The 26,399-nt window shown below is 38.6% G+C and overlaps 1 protein-coding gene across 2 annotated transcripts in view; it reads right to left on the bottom strand.

Annotated features, from left to right (window-relative positions):
• Positions 1–26,399, bottom strand: part of LOC133621806 (uncharacterized) — a 150,893-nt gene that overhangs the window by 110,397 nt on the left and 14,097 nt on the right. For both annotated transcript variants that reach the window (XM_061984177.1, XM_061984176.1), the window contains exons 2-3: positions 20,426–20,610; positions 14,529–14,686 (exon numbers count right to left, since the gene is read on the bottom strand). In XM_061984177.1, coding sequence (XP_061840161.1) covers positions 14,529–14,646 — 118 coding nt within the window. In that variant the 5' untranslated portion in view covers positions 14,647–14,686; positions 20,426–20,610. The remainder of the gene's footprint in view (positions 1–14,528; positions 14,687–20,425; positions 20,611–26,399) is intronic.

Raw genomic sequence — 26,399 nt, 5'->3', positions numbered from 1 at the left:
CTATACTCTCGGCAGGGTCCTTGAGGGTGCATGGGAGTTTGCCCAACCAGTCTACATGTGCTTTGTGGACTTGGAGAAGGCATTCGACCGTGTCCCTCGGGAAATCCTGTGGGGAGTGCTCAGAGAGTATGGGGTATCGGACTGTCTGATTTTGGCGCTCCGCTCCCTGTATGATCAGTGTCAGAGCTTGGTCCGCATTGCCGGCAGTAAGTCGGACACGTTTCCAGTGAGGGTTGGACTCCGCCAAGGCTGGATTCTGTTCATAACTTTTATGGACAGAATTTCTAGGCGCAGTCAAGGCGTTGAGGGGATCTGGTTTGGTGGCTGCAGGATTAGGTCTCTGCTTTTTGCAGATGATGTGGTCCTGATGGCTTCATCTGGCCAGGATCTTCAGCTCTCGCTGGATCGGTTCGCAGCCGAGTGTGAAGCGACTGGGATGAGAATCAGCACCTCCAAGTCCGAGTCCATGGTTCTCGCCCGGAAAAGGGTGGAGTGCCATCTCCGGGTTGGGGAGGAGACCCTGCCCCAAGTGGAGGAGTTCAAGTACCTCGGAGTCTTGTTCACGAGTGAGGGAAGAGTGGATCGTGAGATCGACAGGTGGATCGGTGCGGCATCTTCAGTAATGCGGACGCTGTATCAATCCGTTGTGGTGAAGAAGGAGCTGAGCCGGAAGGCAAAGCTCTCAATTTACCGGTCGATCTACGTTCCCATCCTCACCTATGGTCATGAGCTTTGGGTTATGACCGAAAGGACAAGATCACGGGTACAAGCGGCCGAAATGAGTTTCCTCCGCCGGGTGGCAGGGCTCTCCCTTAGAGATAGGGTGAGAAGCTCTGTCATCCGGGGGGAGCTCAAAGTAAAGCCGCTGCTCCTCCACATCGAGAGGAGCCAGATGAGGTGGTTCGGGCATCTGGTCAGGATGCCACCCGATCGCCTCCCTCGGGAGGTGTTTAGGGCACGTCCGACCGGTAGGAGGCCACGGGGAAGACCCAGGACACGTTGGGAAGACTATGTCTCCCGGCTGGCCTGGGAACGCCTCGGGATCCCCCGGGAGGAGCTGGACGAAGTGGCTGGGGAGAGGGAAGTCTGGGCTTCCCTGCTTAGGCTGCTGCCCCCGCGACCCGACCTCGGATAAGCGGAAGAAGATGGATGGATGGATGGGTCCAATAAGCCCAAAAAGCAAAGAGAAATAAAATAAAAAGCATGTCAACAAACAGCTTGGGCCTTAAGAGGTTAAGTTTCTAATCAGTATCAGCATTGGTATGGCCAATATTGTTTACAATATACCGTAACTACTTGGTACTGGATCGATACCTAATTTCTCATTTTCTGTTGTATAATGTGCAAACTTTTCAAATATCTCTCTAATTATAGTCTGCTTCCACTTAATGCTACGTCCTCTTTGATGTTTTGGTACTGCGCTATAATTACATATTTGGAGTCTGTTTTCGCTTGTGCTTTGAGAGAGGGCCTGCTGGCTCACCATCGCCCTTCTAGTTACTCCACACCAAACTCATCCAAGCACGCATTTATGGAGCTTGCTTTGTGCACTGGGAACAGAAAGGACACAGTTGTCCAAAATGACTAAAAGTTAGACTGAGTGGAAGTATTGCATCTAATGCAAAGGACTCAAGTCCAACTGGTGATTTATGGACTCTTGATTGATGGATCAGTTTTGAGTAGCGTGCAGGTCACAGCACACAGCTACCTGAGCGCCAACATGAAGACCCGAGGCCAAACCGCAACACGTGAGAACGCCATTGAACCACGCAGCGTACATGATTGACGATCAGAACTGATGAGCCAGGTGCTGACAGTCAGGTGTGTGTGTGACTGCGACGCCAGCTAAAGAATAATGGACATGACTGAAGACAATGCAGGCGCACACAGCGCATCATGGTGTCCAGGAGAGATGCACCTTCTTCGCCCGGACTCACATGCAAGTTGATTTCGCTTTTTTTTTTTACGGTGACAGTTCAAACTCCGCCGTAACTTGACACTAAAGATCTGGTCACAAACAAGAACCTTTGCAGACATGAAAAATAATCCCTGAAGTTCTTGACCTGATGGCTACTTTTTTTTAAGAGGCTTGATTTACAAACAAGTAAGACATGTAAATGGATTTTAAATGTTGTGGTTTTATTTTGTTAATCACATTTTTTTTTTTTAAATACAGTATTTATTTATGCTTTTTATTTGAGATAAAAAATAAATCACTAAATATTAAAAGAAATGTTGCCCCCCAAAAACTTAAGTTTTTTTTTTTTTAAATATCACAAAATAAAAACATTTTGATGGTGGGTCGGGGGCATTGGGAGCATTGTCACATGTTAGCTGCTGGCATGCTAACATTAGCATGCTAACAGCTAATTTTACAGCTCTAGACCTCAGAGTCATATAACTTGTGCTAACTCTAACCCTACTTTTTAGAGCCTTAATTTACAGACAATGATTAAAAAAATGTGAATAAATTATAAATGTTGTGGTTTTATTTTGTTAATAACTATTTTTTTTAATACAGTACTTATTTATGCTTTTTATTTGGGATGAAAATAAATCACTAAATATTTTTTTTTAAATTGCCACCAAAAAATGTACGTAAAAAAAAAAAAAATCACAAAATGAGAAATTTTTGATGATTGGTCGAGGGAATTGGGAGCTCTGACACCTGTTAGCTGCTAGCATGCTAAATTTAGCATGCTAACAGCTCATTTTACAGCTGTAGACCTCAGAGTCATATAATTTGTGCTAACCCTAACCCTACTTTTTTTAAGAGGCTTGATTTACAAACAAGGAATCAAAAAATCTGAATAAATTCTAAATGTTGTGGTTTTATTTTGTTAATAAATAATATTTTTTAAATACAGTACTTATTTATGCTATTTTTAAAAAAGCGCTCCAAAAAGTTCAGTTTAAAAATATATATATATCACAAAATGAGAAATGTTTGATGATTGGTCGAGGGAATTGGGAGCACTGACACATGTTAGCTGCTAGCATGCTAAATTTAGCATGCTAACAGTTAATTTTACAGCTGTAGACCTCAGAGTCATATAACTTGTGCTAACCTTAACCCTACTTTTTTTTTAGAGGTTTGTATTACAAACAATGAATCAAAAAATGTGAATACATTCTAAATGTTGTGGTTTTATTTTGTGAATATATATATATATATATATATATATATATATATATATATATATATATATATATGTATATTTTTTTTTAATACAGTACTTATTTATGTTTTTTTATTTGGGATGAAAATAAATCACTGAATTTTTTTTTATTTTTTTTTAAATTGCGCCCCAAAAAGTAAAGTTTCGGGAAAAAAAATTTCATAAAATGAGAAATTTTTGATGGTTGGTCACGAGAATTGGGAGCACTGACACATGTTAGCTGCTATCATGTTTAATTTAGCATGCTAACAGCTAATTTTACAGCTGTAGACCTCAGAGTCATATAACTTGTGCTAACCCTAACCCTACTTTTTTAGAGGCTTGATTTACAAACAAGGAAACAAGAAATGTAAATTGTTTCTGAATGTTTTTTTTTTTTTTTTTTAATACAGTACTTATTTATGCTTTTTTATTTGGGATTAAATTAAATCACTGAATATTATTTTTTAAATTGCACCCCAAAAAGTTACATTTAAAAAAAAAAAATCACAAAATGAGAAATGTTCGATGGTTGGTTGCGAGAACTGGGAGCACTGACACATGTTAGCAGCTAGCATGCTAAGGTTAGCATGCTAACAGCTAATTTTACAGCTGTCGAGCTCAGAGTCATAACTTGTGCTAACCCTAACCCTACTTTTTTTAGAGGCTTGATTTACAAACAAGGAATCCAAAAATCTGAATAAATTCTTAATGTTGTGGTTTTAGTTTGTTTATAAATTATATTTTTTAAATACAGTACTTATTTATGCTATTTTATTTCAGATGAAAATAAATTACTAAGTATTTTTTTAAAAAGTAGTTTTATACTTGTGAGTGTTAATGACACAGCTTTGCATCAGTTGATATTCTAGTTTCAAGCATGTTTTACTCAATATAGGTCATAAAATCTCAGCAACAAGCTGTAATATCTTACTGAGATAATTTAGGACCAAAACACTTAAAACAAGTAAAACACTCTAACACAAAATCTGCTTAGTGAGAAGAATTATCTTATCAGACAGAAAATAAGCAAATACCACCCTTATTTGAGAATCTTACTTAGATTTCAGTTTTTGCAGTGTGCATCGCTCTCAGCACCTTAGCACGACAGTGGAATTAACTGAACAGAGTGACCCCTCTCTTCAGACATTCACAATCTTTGTCTCGGCAGAGACGAGAGCGGTGCGTTGCCGCCGACACACTCACAGTACAGAGAGCCTCGCGACTCGCCAGTGAGAAGTGCCGCAAAGTAACACAAATTAGGAGGAAAAAAATAACATTACAAAGCTAAATGTCCCGTTGTGGGAATATTTTAGCCTTGAATCGGATGGGCAATATGAGCCCATCAACACGGACTAACTCGCTAAAATGCTGTGATCACGTGATAACGATAAAAAAAAAAAAGACCACGTCAGACCTCGTTTTTCCAAAAATTGCATTTTAAAATGTTCCATATTTCCATCCATTCATCCATTTTCTAACGCTTGTCCCTTTCAGGATCGGGGGGTGCTGCAGCCTATCGCAGCTGCATTCTGGCAGTGGGCGGGGTACACCCTGGACAAGTTGCCACCTCATCGTTTGCTTACAGAAATTAGTAAATTAAATGTTTTGTTTAATTATTTAGGATAAAAAAGTTATTTACCTTCCAATTACAGTGCAATTGTAAACAACTCTACAGTGATGAGAAATTACAGTTTATATCTTTTTAAATGGTTACTTGCGCTATTTTTCATATATTTTGATTACATTACATTAGAAACGCTGCCAATTTCTTCCGTTTAAGAGCATGATGGAGACAAAAGCTCTGAGTAGAGATGTCCGATAATATCGACTGCCGATATTATCGGCCGATAAATGCTTTAAAATGTAATATCGGAAATTATGGGTACAGGTTTCAAAAAGTAAAATTTATGACCTTTTAAACGCCGCTGTACGGAGTGGTACACGGACGTAGGGAGAAGTACAGAGCGCCAATAAACCTTAAAGGCCCTGCCTTTGCGTGCCGGCCCAGTCACATAATATCTACGGCTTTTCACACACACAAGTGAATGCAAGCATACTTGATCAACAGCCATACAGGTCACACTGAGGGTGGCCGTATAAACAACTTTAACACTGTTACAAATATGCGCCACACTGTGAACCTACACCAAACAAGAATGACAAACACATTTCGGGAGAACATCCGCACCGTAACACAACATAAACACAACAGAACAAATACCCAGAACCCCTTGCAGCACTAACTCTTCCGGGACGCTACAATATACACCACCCGCTAGCCCCCCCCCCCCCCCCCCCCCCCCCCACACACACTTCAACCCCGCCCACCTCAACATGCTCTCTCAGGGAGAGCATGTCCCAAATTCCAAGCTGCTGTTTTGAGGCATGTTAAAAAAAAGTATGCACTTTGTGACTTCAATAATAAATATGGCAGTGCCATGTTGGCATTTTTTTCCATAACTTGAGTTAATTTATTTTGGAAAACCTTGTTACATTGTTTAATGAATCCAGCGGGGCATCACAACAAAATTAGGCATAATAATGTGTTAATTCCACGACTGTATATATCGGTATCGGTTGATATTGGAATCGGTAATTAAGAGTTGGACAATATCGGAATATCGGATATCGGCAAAAAAGCCATTATCGGACATCTCTAGCTCTGAGTCTGTCTGCATAAAGCTGAAAATGTTGAAAGTAAATTATTGCATATTGTTCTAATGTGTGGCACCTTGAGACAAGAATATGTTGACAGTCTAAATGTGATGTGTAAATGTCTTCCTTCACTTGTTATTTTCGCAGTTTTATGCATTTTAATGGGTAAAATATAACAATCGAAAACACACTGACACGTTCTGACACTTTTCTTGGCTGTGGATCGCATCAGCGGTGCATTTGTGCATCTGGAATGTCTAAAACACAGGAAACTGCATAATGAAAGACATATTTTCATGTAGGAGGTATTTTATAGTAATACATTTCCTAAATAAAAAACGAACGACAAGAAAAAAAACCCGCCAGCAAACACCAAAACGCATCAATTGAATTAATTTTATTCAGCCCCATAAGTCATCCAGCAGCAATAAAATTATAAAATTAACTTGCTGAATATACGTTATGTCTAGTATTTTGATTTCTGACCATCCAAATATGTTGACACACACACACGTCCATCGCCTTTCTTTGTCAGCCGTGTCTGTAAATTCTGACACATGCTCAATAAAACGCCAAATAGTGCTCGTAAAATGAGTGTTAATAATCACATTGTGCGTGCTGTATACCGTATTTTACGGACTATAAGTCGCCGTTTTTTTCATAGTTTGGCCGGGGGTGCGACCTATACTCAGGAGCGACTTATGTGTGAAATTATTAACACATTACCGTAAAATATCAAATAATATTATTTATCTCATTCACGTAAGAGACTAGACGTATAACATTTCATGGGATTTAGCAATTAGGAGTGACAGATTGTTTGGTAAACGTATAGCATGTTCTAAATGTTATAGTTATTTGAATGACTCTTACCATAATTTGTTACGTTAACATACCAGGCACGTTCTCAGTTGGTTATTTATGCCTCATATAACGTACACTTATTCAGCCTGTTGTTCACTATTCTTTATTTATTTTAAATTGCCTTTCAAATGTCTATTCTTGGTGTTGGCTTTTATCAAATACATTTCCCCCAAAAATGCGACTTATACTCCAGTGCGACTTATATGTGTTTTTTTCCTTCTTTATTATGCATTTTCGGCCCGTGCGACTTATACTCCGGTGCGACTTATACTCCAAAAAATACGGTAATTATATTTGCATTTTCTCCTCCCACTTTGCACACGCTTAGTAGATCAACTTTGCGTGTGCGAGCAGGTTTGCACGTGTTTTAGTACACGCAAACCTTTACTAAATCCGGCCCTTAGTGCGATAAAAACTAATCAGAAGTGCTAAAAGCGTATGTTATTGTTTACATTCAGAGCAGCCGTTTTGGGAATGCTCCGACTTTCCGTGTCGGAAATCCAGGGGCGTTCAAGCGGAAATTTCTACTAGGAACTAGAAAATGTTGACTTGCGTGTACAAATGGAACTCACCATTGGTGCTTGACACATGCTAATATTAACATGCTAACAGTTAGCATGTGTCATGTATCTAGCTATATAATAGCTTTAATTAAAAAATATATATATATTTAGGCAAAATTTCTACTAGGAAGTCAGAAATTTTTACTTTCTAGTGTTAATGGAACGCACCATTGGTATTTGATAATTGCTAACGTTAGCATGCTAACAGTTAGCAAGTGTCACGTATCTAGCTATATGAAAGCTTTAATTTAAAAAAAGAAAATGATTTGGGATACATTTCTACTAGGAACTCGGACATTTTGACTTCCTAGTACAAAGGGAACGCACCATTGGTACTTGACACGTGCTTACGTTAGCATGCTAAAAGTTAGCATGTGTAAAGTACCAGGCTATATGATAGCTTCAATTTAAGAAAAGAAAATGATTTGGGCCAAATTTCTACTAGGAACTCGGAAATTTTGACTTCCTAGTATCAATAGATTACACCATTGGTACTTGACACGTGCTCACGTTAGCATGCTAACAGTTAGCATGTGTCAAGTACCAAGCTATATAATAGCTTTAATTTAAAAAAAGAAAATTATTTGGGCAAAATTTCTATTAGGAACTCGGACAGTTTGACTTCCTAGTACAAATGAAACACACCATTGGTACTTGACACATGCTAACGTTAGCATGCTAACAGTAAGCATGTGTCAAGTACCAAGCTATATAATAGCTGTAATTTAAAAAAAGAAAATTATTTGGGCAAAATTTCTATTAGGAACTCGGACAGTTTGACTTCCTAGTACAAATGAAACACACCATTGGTACTTGACACATGCTAACGTTAGCATGCTAACAGTTAGCATGTGTCAAGTACCAAGCTATATAATAGCTTTAATTTAAAAAAAGAAAATTATTTGGGCAAAATTTCTATTAGGAACTCGGACAGTTTGACTTCCTAGTACAAATGAAACACACCGTTGGTACTTGACACATGCTAACGTTAGCATGCTAACAGTTAGCATGTGTCAAGTACAAAGCTATATGATAGCTTGAATTAAAAAAAAAAAAAATGATTTGGGCCAAATTTCTACTAGACTTCCTACCTAGTATTAATGGAACGCACCATTGGTACTTGACACATGCTAACGTTAGCATGCTAACAGTTAGCATGTGTCTTGAACCTAGCTATACCACAGCTTTAATTTAAAAAAAGAAAATTATTTGGGCAATATTTCTACTAGGAACTCGGACAGTTTGACTTCCTAGTACAAATGGAACACACTATTGGTACTTGACACGAGCTTACGTTAGCATGCTAACAGTTAGCATGTGTCAAGTACCAAGTTATATAATAGCTTTAATAAAAAATAAAATAAAATAAAGATTTTGGACAAATTTCTACTAGGAACTCGGAAATTTTGACTTCGTAGTACAAATAGAACGCACCATTGTTAGCATGTGTCAAGTACCAAGTTATATGATAGCTTTAATTTAAAATAAGAAAATTATTTGGGGAAAAAACTAACTTCAGATTTTCATTGGATAACCCAAAAATCTGTATCCCAAACCGTACCGGATTCATTTGTAGCACAATGTCACTAACAATGATTATATTAACTACAACTAAAAGCCAAAAAGGAGACACCTGTTGCATAGTCCTGATAATATTTTCTCTAATTACACTGCACAGGTGTACCTAATGTTGTGGTCTCTAAGGATACAGTGGAAGCAAAGTATGAGCCTGAGGCACCTAAAGAACTTAGCTCGCAAACCTCTAATAGACTACTTTTGGAATTCTTCAAGGTGAGCAGAGATACGAACACTACTGATAATAGTGATGAGAATGCAAATCACACAGTAGAGTTGAGCACAACTCACTTTCACTCAGCAGCTGCACGGGTTAAACATCCATCACGCTGCAGGTATGGAAGAACAAGTCCAAACACGGAGACGACGTGTGTCTAGGAAATGTGCACTGAGGGCCGAGCAGCCCACAGAATTAAGACAGCTCACTTCAACAGGATTCACTCCTGCATGACCTGGCACGACGAAAAATCACCTGTCAGAGGACAGGCTGCACACTGTCTTTTATTCTAGACACTCATTTCTATCTGCCTTTGAGGCAGTGTCCCGCTGAAGTACACGAGTTGTGGTTCGATTGTGCACGGAATTAAATTAACTTGTCTCATATTTCTTATGGTGTACTTTTTGGAGCATTTTGCTCTAGGACTTCCTGTTCCTGTTGGTTTTTTAATGGGCGTGGCTAATGTATGTCGTTTTCGTTCATTGGTCAGTTATGGCTGTGCCCTGTGAACTCTACCTAGCAACAAGTGGTGTATGCCCATTTTTACATAGCCTACCTATATTGGGCAGTTATGATTGAGCCCTTTGAATTCTACCTAGCAACAAGTAGCATTTGCACATTTTTAAATAGCCTCTATAGCAGTGGTCCCCGACATTTTTGTAACTGCGGACCGGTCAACGCTTGAAAATGTGTCCCACGGATCGGGGGGGGAGGGGGCAAGGGTATGGTCATTTTTTTTTCTCTTTTTTTTTTGTCATAAAAAAATACAATCATGTGTGCATACGGACTGTATCCCTGCAAACTGTATTGATCCATATTGATATATAATGTAGGAACCAGAAATATTAATAACAGAAAGAAACAACCCTTTTTTTTGCGAATGAATGTGAATTATTGTGTTTTTTATGTTGATTCAATAAAAAATTAAAAAATTATTATTATTTTAATTTAAATTTTTTTATTTCTTGTGCGGCCCGGTACCAATCACTCCACGGACCAGTACCGGGCCGCGGCCCGGTGGTTGGGGACCACTGCTCTATAGTATATACTTTTTGGAGCATTACTCTAGGACTTCCTGTTCCTGTTGGTTTTTTAGTGGGCGTGGCTAATGTATGTCGTTTTTGTTCATTGGTCAGTTATGGCTGTGCCCTGTGAACTCTACCAAGCAACAAGTAGCATATGCACATTTTTAAATAGCCTATATAGTGAAGTGAAGTGAATCATATTTATATAGCGCTTTTCTCTAGTGACTCAAAGCGCTTTACATAGTGAAACCCAATATCTAAGTTACATTTAAACCAGTGTGGGTGGCACTGGGAGCAGGTGGGTAAAGTGACTTGCCCAAGGACACAACGGCAGTGACTAGGATGGCGGAAGCGGGGATCGAACCTGGAACCCTCAAGTTGCTGGCACGGCCACTCTACCAACCGAGCTATACCGCCCCACAATATAGGGCAGTTATGATTGAGCCCTGTGAATGTGCATATGCTACTTGTTGCTAGGTAGATTTCACAGGGCTAAATCATAACTGCCCTATAGAGGCTATTTAAAAATGTGCATATGCTACTTGTTGCTATGTAGATTTCACAGGGCTAAATCATAACTGCCCTATAGAGGCTATTTAAAAATGTGCATATGCTACTTGTTGCTAGGTAGATTTCACAGGGCAAAATCATAACTGCCCTATAGAGGCTATTTCAAAATGTGCATATGCTACTTGTTGCTAGGTAGAGTTCACAGGGCTCAATCATAACTGCCCTACATAGGCTATTTAAAAATGTGCATATGCTACTTGTTGCTAGGTAGAGTTCACAGTGTTCAACCGTAACCGCCCTATAGGGCGGTTACGGTTGAACACTGAACTCTACTGCACATTTTTAAATAGCCTCTATAGGGCAGTTATGATTTAGCCCTGTGAAATCTACCTAGCAACACATGCATATGCACATTTTTAAATAGCCTCTATAGGGCGGTTATGGTTGAACACTGTGAACTCTACCTAGCAACAAGTAGCATATGCACATTTTTAAATAGCCACTATAGGGCAGTTATAATTTAGCCCTGTGAACTCTACCTAGCAACAAGTAGCATTTGCACATTTTTAAATAGCTTCTATAGGGCGGTTTTGGTTGAACACTGTGAACTCTACCTAGCAACAAGTAGCATATGCACATTTTTAAATAGCCTCTATAGGGCTGTTATGGTTGAACACTGTGAACTCTACCTAGCAACAAGTAGCATATGCACATTTTGAAATAGCCTCGATAGGGCAGTTAAGATTGAGCCCTGTGAACGCGTGACGTCACGCCTGATTGCCGACTCAGATGGCTCTTGGCGATCACTCCAGCAGCACTGAGAGCGGACTCAGCCAAACTACCACTGGGTAATACTGCAAATGCTAACAAATGAACTGACAAAAAAAATCACTACAACATAAGTAAAGGAAGGCTCTACTTTTCCAAAAATGCACTAGCGTGATGCTAATGCACATTGGCTTTGCTACTGACATTAGCGATTTTACATGGCGCCAAATTTGCTAATGAAAGCTACAACTAAGATTTACGTTACAGTCAAACAGCTGGTGCGTAATAAGTACGATACTTAGAGTACTAACTCTTTTTATAGAGCAACAAAAAACAAACACACACCATAAACTATACACTAGTTTGTCTTAGAATTCAATTGCAACTTAATGTCATACTTGCAAATTATATGATGAAGATAAAACAAGATATAACAACTGGACAGCACTTATCATAATTAGCTCATTTTTAAACAACAGTTGCAATAAAATATTTGATTTGATTATCGAAAACAATGAATTTTATTAAGACAGACATAAGTACTGAAAATTGGTATAACTGAGTACCAGTTCAAATGTGAACAGTACCAGTTCCTACTAGGAAGACGTAAAATATGCAACAAGTATTGTTACAAATATGGTGTCTCTTTGTGTTTGTTTGCTAGAGTTAATTGGTTCATGGAGAATAATAAATAGACCAGGGATATTTAACGGAATTGTCTCGGAGCGCACATTTCTAGAATGCTAAGGACCGAGGGGCCTGACTTCTCCCTTCACAATTAGTCTTATTTGTTATGTATTCCAGAGAACAAGTGCCCTCTACAATAGATGTTTGGTGTTGGTCTATTTGTTTTGTTAGAGTTACAGGAACGTTCTGTTGTTTGTAAAAGGACCTTCTTCAAAAATGCTAGTCTAAGATCATCTCTATGACAGCATCGCAGTGTTTTTAAGAATCTGCTGCAAAAATGTGACTCTCTTACAAGTTTTGTTAACTGAACTCGCGGGAGTTTAATAGCGTGAATGATGAAAAAGAGAGGACCTAAGATGGAACCTTGAGGAACACCACTAAGTTGAACAAATGACCATGGACTGCATCTGAAGTAAACAAACCTTAGTTGCATAAATCAGATTATTGAAAACAATTGCAACTGCCAAAAGGAGAGGACTTAAAGGGGTACCCAAAAGCCAAAACCAGTGAAGTTGGCACGTTGTATAATTCGTAAATAAAAACAGAATACAATGATTTGCAAATCCTTTTCAACTTATATTCAATTGAATAGACTGCAAAAACAAGATATTTAATGTTCCAACTGAGAAACTTTTTAAACGTTTGGGAAATGAGGAGACCAATTTTTGAAGCTTTTCAGGTGGAATTCTTTCCCATTCTTGCTTGATGTACAGCTTAAGTTGTTCAACAGTCCGGGGGTCTCCGTTGTGGTATTTTAGGCTTCATAATGCGCCACACATTTTCAATGGGAGACAGGTCTGTACTACAGGCAGGCCAGTCTAGTACCCGCACTCTTTTACTACGAAGCCACGCTGTTGTAACACGTGGCTTGGCATTGTCTTGCTGAAATAAGCAGGGGCGTCCATGACAACGTTGCTTGCATGGCGACATATGTTGCTCCAAAACCTGTATGTACCTTTCAGCATTAATGGCGCCTACACAGATGTGTAAGTTACCCATGCCTTGGGCACTAATACACCCCCATACCATCACAGATGCTGGCTTTTGAACTTTGCTCCTATAACAATCCGGATGGTTCTTTTTCTCTTTGTTCCGTAGGACACGACGTCCACAGTTTTCAAAAACAATTTCAAATGTGGACTCGTCAGACCACAAAACACTTTTCCACTTTGCATCAGTCCATCTTAGATGAGCTCGGGCCCAGCAAAGCAGGCAGCATTTCTGGGTGTTGTTGATAAATGGCTTTCGCTTTGCATAGTGGAGTTTTAACTTGCACTTACAGATGTAGCGACAAACTGTAGTTACTGACAGTGGGTTTCTGAAGTTATCCTGAGCCCGTGTGGTGATATCCTTTACACACTGATGTCGCTTTTTGATGCAGTACTGCCTGATGGATCGAAGGTCCGTAATATCATTGCTTAAGTGCAGTGATTTCTCCAGATTCTCTGAACCTTTTGATGATTTTACGGACCGCAGATGGTGAAATCCCTAAATTCCTTGCAATAGCTGATTGAGAAATGTTCTTAAACTTTTCGACAATTTGCTCACGCATTTGTTCACAAAGTGGTGACCCTCGCCCCATCCTTGTCTGTGAATGACTGAGCGTTTCATGGAAGCTGCTTTTATACCCAATCATGGCACCCACCTGTTCCCAATTAGCCTGTTCACCTGTGGGATGTTCCAAATAAATGTTTGATGAGCATTCCTCAACTTTCTCAGTCTTTTTTGCCACTTGTGCCAGCTTTTTTGAAACATGTTGCAAGCATCAAATTCCAAATGAGCTAATATTTGCAAAGAATAACAAAGTTTTCCAGTTCGAACGTTAAGTATCTTGTCTTTGCAGTCTATTCAATTGAATATAGGTTGAAAAGGATTTGCAAATCATTGTATTCTGGTTTTATTTACCATTTACACAACATGCCAACTTCACTGGTTTTGGGTTTGGTAAATCATGAATTTGGACCCTAATGTTCTGTGTTTGCCAGCCAGGTCCATGCAACAGGAGCACTCTAGTGCCTTTAGGAATTTGCTGCAACAATGTCTGTTTCCCAAGTTTTGAACTGAACTCGGGTTTTATAGTCCTGAAATAGACGGTCATTGCCATTATGACTCCCTAATAGCCGCACCTTTAACCCAGAACCTCACAAAAAATAGGTATTGTATTTCTGGTGTGCTCTTTTGACCAAACCGTTCTATCAGTCAACGTTCTCCGAGGCCAAAAAAGGCGGTACGAACATTCAAAGCTAGACGTTCTCACTGTACTGTACATGTGCTCGGGGCACATATTTGGACAGTAATGACGGAGTTGTGTGTCTGCATGCAAGATGGAGGGCAGGGAGCGTTTAACAAGGTGTCCGTCAGCTCCTTGAGGTGGAGGTGGTGACACACGGCCCCTTGCATGGGACTTTTCAAACTCAGATGGGCCAACAAAATCTGGAACAATTGTCAAAAAAAAAAAAAAAAAAAAGAGCACATTTTGTCCACGGATGAGACGTCCCCCTACCTGCTGTTGAGGTGTGAAGCGCGGCGAAGAAGAGGAGCAGCGCGCACACCTCACGTGCTGAGCTCCGGCCGGTCATCCCGAGCATCCCTTCCTTGCGAGAGCCGCGCACACGTGCCATCAAAAAGGGGTCACTTCTTTCGCTCCGCCTCCTGCTCCTCCTAATTAGGACGATGCGGACATTCAGGCTGATTCAGCAAAAATGAGCAAAAGTGTTCAGACGCAGCAGAATAAACACTAAGTTTATTCTCTCTGGTAAGCAGAACAAAGGACGGAAAAAAAACGACCCCAAATATTGGAAGTCCTCCCTCTCGATGCACAACTTTCCTTACTTTCTCCTCCCTTGGTAGGTGAGACCCCTCCTTCGGCCTCCTCCCTCCTTCCAACATGTGCATTGACTTAATTAGTCACTCTGTCTTAATGAGCCCCATGACATCAGTACTGTAGCGAGTGTATGAAATAACAACGTCCAAGTATACAAAACCAACACTTATTCTAGATTTCGTTGAAACTCGCACACATTCACACACGCACAGTGGAAGCATGCTAGGACAGGACAAAGTGGCTAATAAAAATATGCTGCTGCAGATTCCTGTCTGTCTTTGCCCTCGCCAGCCTACACACACACACACACACACACACACACACACACACACACACACACACACACACACACACATTCTTATATTTGTCACCTTCTTGAGACCTCCGAAAAATGCCTCCCTCTTTAGGACCACCCTTTCTAGATATATAAAGAAGTGTATTTACAACATTAATAATACATACATACTATGCAAATATAAAAAAAGCTAGTTGTGAAAAAGGAGTTGGAATTTCACAAGAAAAGGTCACAATTTCACAAGAAAAACTTAAAATTTTGGCAGTATTATAATAAAAGTCGTAATTTTAGTCAACGCAAGTCAAAATTTTACAAGAAAAACTGATGCAATATTATGATAAAAGTTGGAATATTACTCAATAACAGTCGCAATTTTACAAGAAAAGCTTACATTTTAGCAATTTTCTGAAAAGAGTCGTAATTTTACTCGACAAAAGTCACAATTTTATAAGAAAACTTGAACATCTTGGTAATATTGTAATAATAATCTAAATTTTACTCGGCAAAATTATGTCATAATTTTACTCAAAAATGTCACTATTTTACAAGAACAACAACAAAATTGGCAATGTTGTGATAAAAGTCTGAATTTTATGACAAATGTCACCATTTTGCATTAAGAAGTAAAATTTTACATAAAAAGTAATAATTTTACGAGAAAATATTGCAATATAACAGAAAAAATATGAGAAATTGTTCCCAATTTTATAAGAAAAGGTCGACACATTGTGAGAAAAAGACTGCTTTTAGTTCATTTATTTTATTTTTTTGTAATTTGTTTTTTATCTTCATTATTTACTTACAGTACGTCTCTATATGCATATTTATCTTTTTTTCCTTTTTTTTTTGGCCAGAGGGAGCACATTTCAATTTCTTACACACACTTGTTATTTCATATGTTGACCAGAGGGGGAGCACTTCAATTTGAAAAATCCCTCCTTTGTGGGTCCACCCTAATTTTGTTAAATTTCACCACCAGGAGTGCAAATTAGACATTCTCTATTAGATGCAATGGTTTTCCGTATTGGGACCATGATTTCGGTCAAAACTTATATGGACTCATATGGATGTCTCAAGAAGGGTAGAAATACAAGAACAAACAAACAAACACACACACACACACACACACACACACACACACACACACACACACACACACACACACAATTGCTCCCTAAAACGTAAAAGTATTTGCTTTGTTTTAAACTCAGCCAAAAGGACACCAATAAAAGAGCAAAGAACCCATTTGCATGCAGGAAGACACTTTTTAGGAGACATTTACGGGGCGGGGAAGAAAGCTGCATGGCTCAGCGCTCACTAAACATGCACCCTCACATGCAGTGCGCAAATACATTCTTTGGACCCAAACTTACATAGGGAATTTGGATAAAGATAATCTGTTCCAGGGTCAAACTATGTATGAAGAGTACAGGTTTGAAATCACATTTTTACATTTTGAACTGTCAAGTGTCAAAAGAAGTCAACTTCTGTATGATGAAGCCAGGGATAGAAAAGACCATTAAAAAAAACTTAGTCAGCATTTAATGAGGTATAAGCTCATTCATTGCTGTTTTAACATTTCGATGCAAGTGTAAAAAGAAGTTAGTCTTAGAGGGGAACTGCACTTTTTGTTTTGCCTATCACTCACAATCCTTATGTAAGACAAAAACACACAAGGTGGCTATAATGAAGCTGATGGGAGTCAATACAACATTGTGTATATTGCGCCCACAAAGCCCTGTAAAAAAACATCCAAAAAACACCAACATAATACACCAACTGAATATTAACCAAGTATTAGCGATATTGTCATTTTAAGTGCTAACGTAGAGGAACTACTTTTAGCGGCACATTGATCACAGAGAGAGGTAACTATGTTATGCAGCTGGTAAAAGCTATTTTTAGATTATAAATCATGCCTCTCACTTGGATAGTAGAAGGTCGTGGCCATAAACTGCAAAGTTGGTCAACTTTGACATTCAACTTAGACCCAGGGATGGCGAGAAAGACACGAAAAGACGCTCGTTTACGGCCACTGTTTTTTTTTTTTAACCTGTGTGAGGATTATGATTAATTCTCCATTTAAACAGGAAGATGTGAACACCCCATCAATCAGCATCCCGGTGAGAGCAGACATTGTACAGTAAGTGATTGCTTTATTATGTTCTATTATATTATGTTATGTTTCTTGTTCAGCACTTGGCAATGCTGCTACATGATGCTTAGTGTTTCACTCAAGCTGCATCTGTTTTGCACAGTTTCTGAAACTTGTAGATCATCCTCCTTATATTCAGGCTCAAAAATATAGGTTTCTGAATCATTATTTATCCAAAAGTAGTCGTCGTCGTCTCTCATGAAGCCTGCCACGATTAGTAATGTTTGTTGTTAAAAGGAAAAGCGAACATGGTAACGCGTCTGTAAAATAAATTTGCTGCCGTATGCTTACAATGTTGAAAATTATTATTATTATTATTATGAATGTTCCCTTTTACTACATTACATATACACTTACAGCATGTATTTAAAATATTGGAGGTTTTTTTTAGAGCACTTTATAGGTGAAATATGCGCAATGACATATTGACTCCCATTACCTCCATTGTTAGCTGACTTTTGTTTATTCACGAGTTAGAATACATTAAAAAAAAAAATACATATACAGTACAGGCCAAAAGTTTGGACACACCTTCTCTTTCAATGAGTTTTCTTTATTTTCATGACTATTTACATTGTAGACTGTCATTGAAGGCATCACAACTATGAATGAACACATGTGGAGTTATGTACAAACCCCGTTTCCATATGAGTTGGGAAATTGTGTTAGATGTAAATATAAATGGAATACAATGATTTATATATATATATATACATATATATATATATATATATATATATATATATATATATATATATATATATATATATATATATATATATATATATATTCAGTTGAATATGCTACAAAGACAAAATATTTGATGTTCAAACTGATAAACTTTTTTTTTTTTGCAAATAATCATTAACTTTAGAATTTGATGCCAGCAACACGTGACAAAGAAGTTGGGAAAGGTGGCAATAAATACTGATAAAGTTGAGGAATGCTCATCAAACACTTATTTGGAACATCCCACAGGTGTGCAGGCAAATTGGGAACAGGTGGGTGCCATGATTGGGTATAAAAGTAGATTCCATGAAATGCTCAGTCATTCACAAACAAGGATGGGGCGAGGGTCACCACTTTGTCAACAAATGCCTGAGCAAATTGTTGAACAGTTTAAGAAAAACCTTTCTCAACCAGCTATTGCAAGGAATTTAGGGATTTCACCATCTACGGTCCGTAATATCATCAAAGGGTTCAGAGAATCTGGAGAAATCACTGCACGTAAACAGCTAAGCCCGTGACCTTCGATCCCTCAGGCTGTACTGCATCAACAAGCGATATCAGTGTGTAAAGGATATCACCACATGGGCTCAGGAACACTTCAGAAACCCACCGTCAGTAACTACAGTTGGTCGCTACATCTGTAAGTGCAAGTTAAAACTCTCTTATGCAAGGCAAAAACCGTTTATCAACAACACCCAGAAACGCCGTCGGCTTTTGTATCAGTCCATCTCATCTAAGATGGACTGATACAAAGTGGAAAAGTGTTCTGTGGTCTGACGAGTCCACATTTCAAATTGTTTTTGGAAACTGTGGACGTCGTGTCCTCCGGACCAAAGAAGAAAAGAACCATCCGGATTGTTATAGGCGCAAAGTTGAAAAGCCAGCATGTGTGATGGTATGGGGGTGTATTAGTGCCCAAGACATGGGTAACTTACACATCTGTGAAGGCACCATTAATGCTGAAAGGTACATACAGGTTTTGGAGCAACATATGTTGCCATCCAAGCAACGTTACCATGGACGCCCCTGCTTATTTCAGCAAGACAATGCCAAGCCACGTGTTACATCAACGTGGCTTCATAGTAAAAGAGTGCGGGTACTAGACTGGCCTGCCTGTAGTCCAGACCTGTCTCCCATTGAAAATGTGTGGCGCATTATGAAGCCTAAAATACCACAACGGAGACCCCCGGACTGTTGAACAACTTAAGCTGTACATCAAGCAAGAATGGGAAAGAATTCCACCTGAGACGCTTAAAAAATGTGTCTCCTCAGTTCCCAAACGTTTACTGAGTGTTGTTAAAAGGAAAGGCCATGTAACACAATGGTGAACATGCCCTTTCCCAACTACTTTGGCACGTGTTGCAGCCATGAAATTCTAAGTTAATTATTTGCAAAAAAAAAATTAAGTTTATGAGTTTGAACATCAAATATCTTGTCTTTATAGTGCATTCAATTGAATATGAGTTGAAAAGGATTTGCAAATCATTGTATTCCGTTTATATTTACATCTAACACAATTTCTCAACTCATATGGAAACGGGGTTTGTACTTAACAAAAAAAAAGGTGAAATAACTGAAACATGTTCTATATTCTAGTTTCTTCATAATAGCCACTCTTTGCTCTTATTACTTTTTCACACATTCTTGGCATTTTCTCAATGAGCTTCAAGAGGTAGTCAACTGAAATAGTTTTCACTTTACAGGTGTGCTTGACGCTCATCGAAAGAATGCCAAGAGTGTGCAAAACAGTAATCAGAGCAAAGGACGGCTATTTTGAAGAAACTAGAATATAAAACATGTTATGGAGGGGGGCGTGGCCTGTGGGCCTGCCGCAGAACGGGGTGTGCCAGGACCGGCCTCGAAGTCAGCGACAGGTGAGTGGATGGCCCAGGTGGGCCTTGTTATCTAATCACCTGTCGCCTTTATTAGCAGCAGCCGGATTGAGACACGTGGTTGGAGTCGGAGTGGGAGCCAGAGAGAGAGAGAGAGAGAGAGAGAGACACAAACTCAGAAAAAAGACATTTTGCTGAAAAGCAAAAGCCTTGCACGATTGATGAAAATAAAACAGTGTTATACCCTGAATTCCGGGCTCTCCTGGCGGTGTGTGGTGGTCCGAAGAACCCACTAGAGGGCAACCTCTAAACATGTTTTCAGTTATTTCACCTTTTTTTGTTAGGTACATAATTCCACATGTGTTCATTCATAGTTTTAACGCCTTCAGTGACGATCTACAATGTAAATAGTCATGAAAACAAAGAAAATGCATTGAATGAGGAGAAGGTGTGTCTAAACTTTTGGCCTGTACTGTATGTGCTTGTCTCACATCAGGATTGGGGATGACAGGAAAAATTCCACAAAAAAAAGTGCAGTAAAAAAAAAAAAAAATTGTGTGCTCACCATTTACTTGTAGAGGGAGACGACTGCCTGGGAGGTGTGTCTCTTTACATAAAACCGTTGCAGTGAACGTTCTTCGCATTTTTGAACTCTTCTGACAAAATGTCCCGTGGGCCATCTTGTACCGAACAACCGTGTTCGTTTTCTTTTTTCTTTGCCGTCACGAGTGTCCTTTGGTGGCGTCGTCTCTTTAAAAAAAAAAAACAAGGAAAATGTAAATTACTGGAGGTGAACGATAAATAACAGACAGGATATATATAAGGAATTATGATGTCACATCTGTAATATTTTAAAAAAAAAATGCTCCAATGAGGCGAGGTTTCCTGAAGTGTGATGCAGGTGAGCAAATCAAGCGCTCCTTTTCTGTAAGCCTGTGGTAAACTTCCCTTGTAACAAACATTGGCATCAATCGTGTGGGACTTCTTCACTGTTTCAGAGGAAGACTTTCCGTGTGCTATTTGCACTAAATATTCTGCAAACATAGCGCTCCAACACATCAATCCTTTTCAGCCACCCGAAACACTAGCTTTGCTACGGAGGTGTTTTGAAAGCTTACAAACACACCTGCTGCGAAAGCCAGCCCTTAAAGACATACTTGCCAACCTTGAGACCTCCGATTTCGGGAGGTGGGGGGTGGGGGGCGGGGCGGGGTTTGTGGTTGGGGGCGTGGTTTAGAGGGGAGAAGTATATTTACAGCTAGGATTCACCAAGTCAAGTATTTCATATATATATATATATATATATATATATATATATATAAAAGAAATACTTGAATTTCAGTGTTCATTTATTTACACATATACACACACAAAACACTCATCTACTCATTGTTGAGTTAAGGGTTGAATTGTCCATCCTTGTTCTATTCTCTGTCACTATTTTTCTAACCATGCTGAACACCCTCACTGATGATGCAATGCTGTGTGGCACGCAAAAAGTGCTTTCATCAAATGCACTAGATGGCAGTATTGTCCTGTTTAAGAGTATCACAACATTGCTGTTTACGGCAGACAAACTGCTTTACGGTAGACAAAACGTGACTGCTGTTGTTGTGTGTTGTTGCCGCGCTGGGAGGACGTTAATGAAACTGCCTAACAATAAACCCACATAAGAAACCAAGAACTCGCCCTCCATCCTTCTACAGTTATAACATGATTGGGCAGGTACGTTGTTTATATTGTGTGCATGAATTTCGGGAGATTTTCGGGAGAAAATTTGTCCTGGGAGGTTTTCGGGAGAGGCGCTGAATTTCGGGAGTCTCCCGCAAAATCCGGGAGGGTTGGCAAGTATGCTTAAAGATAAGCTTGCTCCTATCACCCTTGTGTTTGAGAAGAGCAAAGTTTGTCTGAGACGACCTGAGTTATTTTATCCTAATATTCCAATGAGCTAATTTTTTGGGGGGGATTTTGTCTATCATTTGCAATCCCTTTGTAAATAAATGCTAGCAAAAGTCAGCTATAAATGGAGCTTATACACTAGGTATGGTTGTATTTTTGCCTCATTCCTGTGAGAATCCTGGGTGGGACTATCCAAGATTAGCTGGAGTGTGTTCAAACTACCACACTGCAAAAAGTCAGTGTTCAAAAACAAGAAGAAAAAAAAAAAAAAAAAAATTAGGGGTATTTTATTTGAACTAAGCAAAATTATCTGAACAAGAAAATTTGGCTTGTCAAGACTTTGCAAAACAAGTAAAATTAGCTAACCTCAATGAACCCAAAAATACCTTAAAATAAGTATATTCTCACTAATAACAACTGTACTACTATATGAGTACGTATTTTCTATTGTTTCATTGAAAATAAAACAGCAAAGTACATTTGGCTGTCATCTGTTTTAATTATGAGACACAATTGTGTCAAAGTCATGATTTTTTTTTTCATGCTTGAAATAAGAAATTATTACTTTAAAAAAGTAGTTTCATACTTGTGAGTGTTGATGACACAGCTTTGAAACAGTTGATATTCTAGTTTCAAGCATGTTTTACTCAATATAGGTCATAAAATCTCAGCAACAAGCTGTAATATCTTACTGAGATCATTTAGGACCAAAACCCTTAAAACAAGTAAAACACTAACATAAAATCTGCTTAGTGAGAAGAATTATCTTATCAGACAGAAAATAAGCAAATATCACCCTTATTTGAAATATTTAATCTTACTTAGACTTCAGTTTTTGCAGTGCACCGGGTAGCATCTATGAATAGATAATACTGTACTAGGGTTGTACGGTATACCGGTATTAGTATAGTACCGCAATACTAATGAATCATAATCGGTACTATACCGCCTCTGAAAAGTACCGGTTATATTATGTTTATAAACTCAGGAAATATGCCCCTGGACACATGAGGACTTTGAATATGACCAATGTATGATCCTGTAACGACTTGGTATCGGTTCGATACCCAAATGTGTGGTATCATCCAAAACTAATGTAAAGTATCAAACAACAGAAGAATAAGAGATTATTACATTTTAACAGAAGTGTAGATAGAACATGTTAAAAGAGAAAGTAAGCAGATATTAAAAGTAAATGAACAAGTAGATTAATAATTCATTTTCTACCACTTGTCCTTAATAATGTTGACAAAATAATAGAATGAAAAATGACACAATGTGTTACTGCATATGTCAGCAGCTAAATTAGGAGCCTTTGTTTGTTTACTTACTACTAAAAAACACGTTGTCTTGTATGTTCACTATTTTATTTAAGGACAAACTTGCAATAAGACACATATGTTTAATGTACCGTAAGATTTTTTGTTAAAATAAAGCAAGTAATGCAATTTTTTCTGGTCCCCTTTATTTTGAAAAGTACCGAAAAGTATCGAAATAATTTTGGTACCCGTACCAAAATATTGGCATCGGGACAACACTATACTGTACCATCTATTTCTTTTTCGGACTTATCAGGTCAGTAGTGCCTTCTTCACTCACGCTTTAAATGAAGGATGAGGCAAAAACTAACCAAGACCCACTGTAGGATTGGCTTTATTCCGCCTATAAAGCACTCTAAAAAACATCCAAAAACCTTCATATATACATGCTGTAAGTATATATGTAATGTAGTAACAGGCACATTCATAATAACATGTAATATTTACATATTTTGCTCATTTTTCTCACACGGCAGCGTATTAATTTCACAGACGCATTACAACGTTCGCTATTTCTTTGAACAACAACAACCACTTCAACTGATTACCGACTTCAGGAGATACAACGACGACTACTTTGGGACAGTTTTTGATCCAGAAACTTATATTTTTGAGCCTGAATATAAGGAGGATGAGACACAAGTTTTAGAAGTTGAGTCATAAACAGATCCAGCAAGTAGCAGTAAGGGTGTAACGGTACGTGTATTTTAGGGCTGCAGCTAACGATTATTTTTCTATCGATTAATCTATAGATTTTTTTTTTCGATTAATCGGTTAATCTATAGATTATTTTTTCGATTAATCTATAGATTATTTTTCCTTTTACCAATTTTTTTTTTTATTTAAAATGAAGAGGGAAAAAAAAAAAGTAGGCCAGTTTTTTCAAAAGGCATGGCTTTTATTTACAAAAAAAAAAGTATGGCCACTCAGTCAACATTGACAACAACATGACAAAATATTCTGTAACAATGTAAAAATTTAAAACTTTTAACATTTAACAAAATTAAAAGTAGCTTATTTGCTTTTTAATGTGCAAATATAAAAGTAAACATCCAGTGCAAATCTTAATATTCTGGAATAGTATAAGCATTTAAAAAGTAAAAGTATTGCTTATTTTGCTTTAAAATGTGCAAAAATAAAGATAAACATCCAATACAAAAAAGTGCAAAACGGAAATATTCTGTAACAAGTGTAAACATTTCAACAAAAGTAAAAGTATTGCTTATTTGCTAAAATGTGCAAAAATAAAGCTAAACATCCAATACAAAAAAGTGTACAGTGTAAACATTTCAACAAAAGTAAAAGTATTGCTTATTTTGCTTAATAACACAACAATGATAGTATGATTAAAGTGAAAGTTAATTGTTGGTTTGTACATAGTATATGTAACTGTTAATGTTGTAAAAGGTATTTGCACAACTAATTAACGTTAGCGTTTGTGACACGTCTTGTGCCGTGGGGTTCTTTCAGGACCGACAGACTGAACGCCAGACGGCTTTGCCAGGTTTACAATCTTTTAATTTTACACAAAGTCTTTTCTCTTCCAACTCTTTTCTCTTTCTTTCCTCGCTTTTCAGCTCCTCTTCCTCGCTCGCTCGTCGTCCCCTGTCTCTTGCGGCGTCGCTCCCGGCGCGCCCCGCCTCGCCGTTCGCTCGCCGCCGCCGCCTCTCCACAGCTTTAAAGAGGAGCGCGTCTTTGTAAACACTGAACAGGCACGCCAAACGCGCCTCTCAGAGCAAACGGTGCTTTAGTTTATGAATTTACAACGCAGATACAAATGACACATTCATGTTTTTGTGTAATAATGACAACGTATACGCACGCGGACGATTGACTTGTTGATGGTGATGGCAAGAACGCTGTCGGGGGTTTTCTTTTCAAATGTTCGTTCATAGCCGTTGTGCTGCTATGATAGGCCATTTCCGCTCGACACAGTGTGCATACAACAACATTATTAGGCCGTTTATTGAAATACTCCGACACTTTTGACGACTTTTGGCGTGCTTTTTTCCCCTCGCTCGCATCGTCTGCTTTGCGCTCCGCCATGACAGTAGTGTGACGTAAATATGCGACGCGCCGAAGCACAAAAACGGCGTCGACGTATTATGTAACCGATGACGTCGACTACGTCGACGCGTCGTTTCAGCCTTAGTGTATTTGTATTGAACCGTTTCGGTTCGGTTCGGAGGTGTACCGAACGCGTTTCCACACGTACATATTAAGTAGCGCACCGCACGTTGTGTAAACAATGCACACTGAGGCACAACACACGGCATGCTAGCAACGACCTGGGCTACTACAACATGCAAAATCCAGAGCTGGAAGACCCTCCTGCCTCTTTAAGATCTCCTGTTTGGGAACACTTCGGCTTCAACGAAGATAAAGACGAACAAACACAGCTCCCACCGCATTCAAGCAGCTTCTCCTCGGCGAGTCAGGCAGGGCTAAAGCAATAACAAATGCTGTTGGTGTTTTTATAGCAGCAGATTTAAGACCATATTGCATTAAAAACTAGATTTTGACCCACTTCTTGATTTTGATTTTTGATTTTTATTAAGGATCCCCATTAGCTGGTTGCCTCAACAACCCACTAGTCTTCCTGGGGTCCACAATTTACTTACTTCTATGGTGGAAGAACAATGAGCCCATTTATCCTCTTACTGCCAAGTTAGCCAGGCACTACGTCGCCATACCTGCTAGCTCCGTGCCCAGAGAAAGGGTATTTTCCACAGCTGGAGACATTTTAACTGCAAGCAGGTCTGCTCTTTCTGCAGACAATGTGGATAAACTGATTTTTCTGGCAAAAAACATGAAAATTGAGTGAAAGTCACCAGGGTTAAAGGCTGGGGGGGGGACAAAAGTGAATCTGAGGCTGAGTTGACTTGAAACTGTTTAATGTTGCACTTTTTGTATGTAGAAGAAAGGTTTTGTCATTTTATTTAATCTGAGCAACAACTTGAAGCAGTTTAATGTTGCACTTTATATGTGAAAATGTTGCACTTTATATGTAGAAAGGTTTTGTTAAGAAACCAATTCTGAGCTTTATCTTATTTAGTTTTTATTTATATATGTTGACTGCAATAACCCTAGCAATCGACCCTGTGTGTATATATATGTTATTGTTATGTTAAAAGGATAAAGCCATTGTTTACAAATGTTGGTAAATAAATAACCAGAAAATGTATATTTTGTTGTTTTCTTATTGTACCGAAAATTAACCGTACCGTGACCTCTAAACCCGAGGTACGTACTGAACCGAAATTTTGGTGTACCGTTACACCCTTAAGGAGCAGTATTGCTAAGTGCTAAACAAGAAATACA

The sequence above is a fragment of the Nerophis lumbriciformis genome, linkage group LG25, assembly GCF_033978685.3.
Source record: "Nerophis lumbriciformis linkage group LG25, RoL_Nlum_v2.1, whole genome shotgun sequence".
NCBI lineage: Eukaryota > Metazoa > Chordata > Actinopteri > Syngnathiformes > Syngnathidae > Nerophis > Nerophis lumbriciformis.
This window is presented reverse-complemented; position numbering and strand designations above follow the sequence as displayed.